At 33.9% G+C, this 4,175-nt stretch overlaps 1 protein-coding gene and 1 pseudogene across 1 annotated transcript; both read left to right on the top strand.

Moving 5' to 3' along the window:
• The first annotated feature begins 504 nt into the window (after window positions 1–504).
• Window positions 505–1,533, top strand: LOC148675499 (trace amine-associated receptor 13c-like). Its single transcript, XM_088627162.1, has one exon. It carries the CDS (start codon window positions 505–507, stop codon window positions 1,531–1,533), a length of 1,029 nt encoding a protein of 342 aa, XP_088483288.1.
• Window positions 1,534–2,152: 619 nt separating this feature from the next.
• LOC148675498 (trace amine-associated receptor 13c-like) lies at window positions 2,153–3,834 on the top strand (annotated as a pseudogene).
• Window positions 3,835–4,175: the final 341 nt, after the last annotated feature.

The following is a 4,175-nucleotide window of genomic DNA, read 5'->3' as shown; positions in this document are numbered from 1 at the left end:
TGTGTCAAAAGAAAAATGGTCCTAGCGCTTTTTTATAATTGCTAGGTGGTGTAAAAAAACAAAAGCAGTTCCTGCATATACTGCAGAGTTCACCTACTATATCTGTGACAAATTCTATTGAAAAAGTAAAACTTTTAAAGTAAAGGTATGTGGATTGTCTTTTTTTTTTCTAAACATATCACAACGGTAGCTACAGTACTTCTCAAGATAATATTCAAATAAAGAAGAACAGCAGATAGATCTCTAATTAAATCTCTTGGCTCTTCACCGCATCTTAATTAACCAAAAGAAATACACTGGTTCCCACAGGCAAGCTCAGTAACAGCAGGAGGGGCTACTAGAAATACTTTATAAATTGAGAAGCAAAGAAGATACTAGCAAAACTTGAAAGATAAAACTAAAAAAGTAGCATTTTTAAGGAAGAGGAAGTGGAATTCTGATATCCTTTCAGCAAGATCTTTCCAAGATTTTTTTTTAATTTAAGATTTTCTTTTTTCTCATATAATGGATTTAGATGAAGTAGGTGGATATCAAATAGTGCAGTACTGCTTTGCTTCCGACAATACATCTTGCACAAAAGAAACTCGATCCACAGCTGTTTATGTAATTTTATATGTTTTCTTTATATCAGAGGTGATGCTGACAGTGTGTGGAAACCTGATGGTGATCATCTCTATCTCTCACTTCAAGCAGCTCCACACACCAACTAACCTCCTCCTGCTCTCTCTGGCTGTGGCAGACTTTCTAATTGGGCTGATTGTGATGCCTTTGGCAATGATCAGATATATAGAAACCTGCTGGTATTTTGGGAGGATATTTTGTATGATTTTCTGCTCAGTTCTCTTAATTCTTACATTTGTTTCTCTTATTAATGTTGTTTTCATAAGTATTGATCGGTATGTTGCTGTGTGTGACCCACTGAGATATTCTAACAAAATAACAGTTAATGTCATGTGCCAATGTATAATATTTATATGGTCATTCTCTGTACTTTACATGTTGATGATTATTATTGGTAATATTAATTTTGTAAACTCTGTAGGTGAAAATGTCTGTCTAGGGGAATGTGTTCTTGAAATCAGTGCACCCTGGGTGATAGTTGACATGATAGCTACTTTTATTTTGCCTTGCTCTGTTATGATAGCTCTCTATTTGAAAATATTTATTGTTGCCAAAAGGCACGCACAATTGATCAAAATGATAACTGAGCAACTGACCTATCAAAATGGAAGCAATGGTAAAGTTTCCAGAAGATCTGAAATTAAAGCAGCCAGAACATTAGGAATCGTAATGGCTATATTCCTCACATGTTACTTGCCATATTACATTGGCAGTCTAGTTCAAGGAGATTTTAGTTACTCTTCTTCAGTTACTAATTCATTAATATTTGTTGTCAATGTAAGCTCTGCAATTAACCCTATTATTTATGCTTTGTTTTATCCGTGGTTTCAAAAGTCAGTGAAAGAAATATTAAAATTCAGGATATGTGATGGAGCATCTGATCTAATTAATTTGTTCCCTGAAAATCACTGATTTTTGCATAATAAACATTAGCATGTCTTATGTAAATGTATTTGTTTATGTCCATTATTCAGACATACTAACGAAGGTTAAAATACTGTATATAGGAACTGGAAACAGCATTTTGCAAATGTGCATGTGGTTTTTCATGGAAACATGTTTTCTTCCAATGATATGTTCTTTCATTTTAATTGAATTAAATATATACATTAACTTGATAAATTAATTTTTATTTGGCTTTAGAATGTTAATGGAAGGCAGATGAATACATAAAATAATTTATTTGCCACACTGTTCACATTTTATTATTGAGTAATATTCTATATATTCTATATATTAATGTTTCTAGTAAATATACTCATCTGACTATATGTATTTAATCAACTTATCATTCATGCCTAACCATGAAGCACATGTGACTTTGACTATTGAAATACTAAATCAATGTGGAATTATTAAATCTCATTAAATCTGATAGGTGATGGTGAAGCCTGTGTAACTTAAGAAAAAAAATACCTTCATATATAAATATATAAAAAATATTTTCCCCACCTATCCACACAGAACAAAGCCATTAACTACAGATGCAGCCATTCAAAATGCACGGTACAAACCCGTACTGCGGGCAACTATGCACGAGCCACTGCGCCGTACCGCGGTATGTGATTGGCTGGCCAAAATGACCGACAGGGGCACTCGTGGTGCATTGGTCAGTAGTGAAAAGATTTAATCATTTAATCTCTTTACTGTGCACATTTTAATCCACTTATTGTTGAATATTTATATGAAATTTTACCACTAAAGGGAAATTTTAGTAGCTGAGCATAAAAAGAAGAGGAGCATAACGCATCTGAAGGTCATAAATTATATCAATTTAGGAACATAAACATATTACTGTATGTAAACTGTACTGTATATGGTTGGTCTTGTTAGTTTAAAGAAAAAATACACACCAGTCTTCCATTTCTCCCTAAACATTTTAAGTTTTATGAAATGGTCCCCAAATATGCGATTGCTGTATAGAATGAATTTTAATTTTAAAAAAAAATTAACAAGAAAATTAAGCTGTTTATGTTCCTCCGCCTGAGAATATAGTCACTCATTGCTACGCAACGTAGAAACACAGCCACTAACTAGCAAAGAGAGGACATTAGCTAGCCAATATGATAAAGGAATAAATTATTTTTTTTGTTTATTTCTTTTGCACATTTATTTGAACATTTCCATCGATTGTACAAGCACTTGGAAACTGTCCAATCCCTAGTTCGTTTTCCATCTTATAATACATCTTGCCGAAAAGAAACTCGATCTGCAGTTGTTAATGTAATTGTATATGTTTCAGTGTTGATACTGACAGTGTGTGGAAACCTGATAGTGGTCATCTCTATCTCTCACTTCAAGCAGCTCCACACACCAACCAACCTCCTCCTGCTCTCTCTGGCTGTGGCAGACTTTCTAATAGGGCTGATTGTGATGCCTTTTGAGATGATTAGATATATAGAAACCTGTTGGTATTTTGGGAGGATATTTTGTATTATTTTCTATTCTGTTCTCTTCATTCTTTCAGTTGCTTCTCTTATTAATGTTGTTTTCATAAGTATTGATCGGTATTTTGCTGTGTGTGACCCATTGCAATATTATAATAAAATAACAGTTAATGTTATGTGCCTATATATAATATTCATTTGGTCATTCTCTGTATTTTATGTGTTGATGATTGTTACTTGTAATATTAATGTTATAAACTCTGCAGGTGCAAATGCCTGTCTAGGGGAATGTGTTTTTGAAATTAGTGCATCCTATAGTTGATATGTTAGCTACTTTTATTTTGCCTTGCTCTATTATGATAGCTCTCTATATGAAAATATTTATTGTTGCCAAAAGACACGCACATGTGATCAAAACTGTTACTGAGCAACTGACATATCAAAATGGAAGCAACACTAAAGTTTCCAAAAGATCTGAAATAAAAGCAGCCAAAACCTTAGGACCTGTAGTGGCTGTATTTCTTCTGTGTTTCCTGCCCTATTACATTGGCAGTCTAGTTCAAGGAGATCTTAGTGTCTCTTCTTCAGTAACTAACTCATTAATTTTTATTATAAATACAAGCTCTGCAATGAATCCTATTATTTATGCTTTGTTTTATCCCTGGTTTCAAAAGTCAGTGAAAGAAATATTAAAATTCAGGGTATGTGATCGAGCATCCAATCTAATCAGTTTGTTCCCTGAAAATCAATGAATTTTGCATGCATACTAAACTAAACATCACTTTGTTTCATGTAAATGTATTTCTTTGTATATGACCATTATTCATACACGCTAAATAAAGTAAAAATAACAGAGGAGCGGAAAAAGAGTTTTGCAAATGTACAGATGCAGCCATTCAAAGTGCGCGGCACAGACACGTACTGGAGGTAATTGGCTACAGCCTCGTGCATTATGACGCGCGATGACGCAAAATACCGCGGTACGTGATTGGTTGACCGACAGGGGCACTCGTGGTGTGTTGGTCGGTCGTAGAAAGATTTAAATGTCTTTACTGTGCCCGTTTTAGTATTGAATATTTATATGGAATTTTACCACTGAAGGGAAATTTCAGTAGCTGAGCATAAAAAGAATAGGAGCATACTGTAACACGTGTGAAGGCCATAAAC

The sequence above is a fragment of the Lepisosteus platostomus genome, chromosome 3 (genome assembly GCF_059453375.1).
Source record: "Lepisosteus platostomus isolate fLepPlt1 chromosome 3, fLepPlt1.hap1, whole genome shotgun sequence".
NCBI classification, from domain to species: Eukaryota; Metazoa; Chordata; class Actinopteri; order Semionotiformes; family Lepisosteidae; genus Lepisosteus; species Lepisosteus platostomus.
This window is presented reverse-complemented; position numbering and strand designations above follow the sequence as displayed.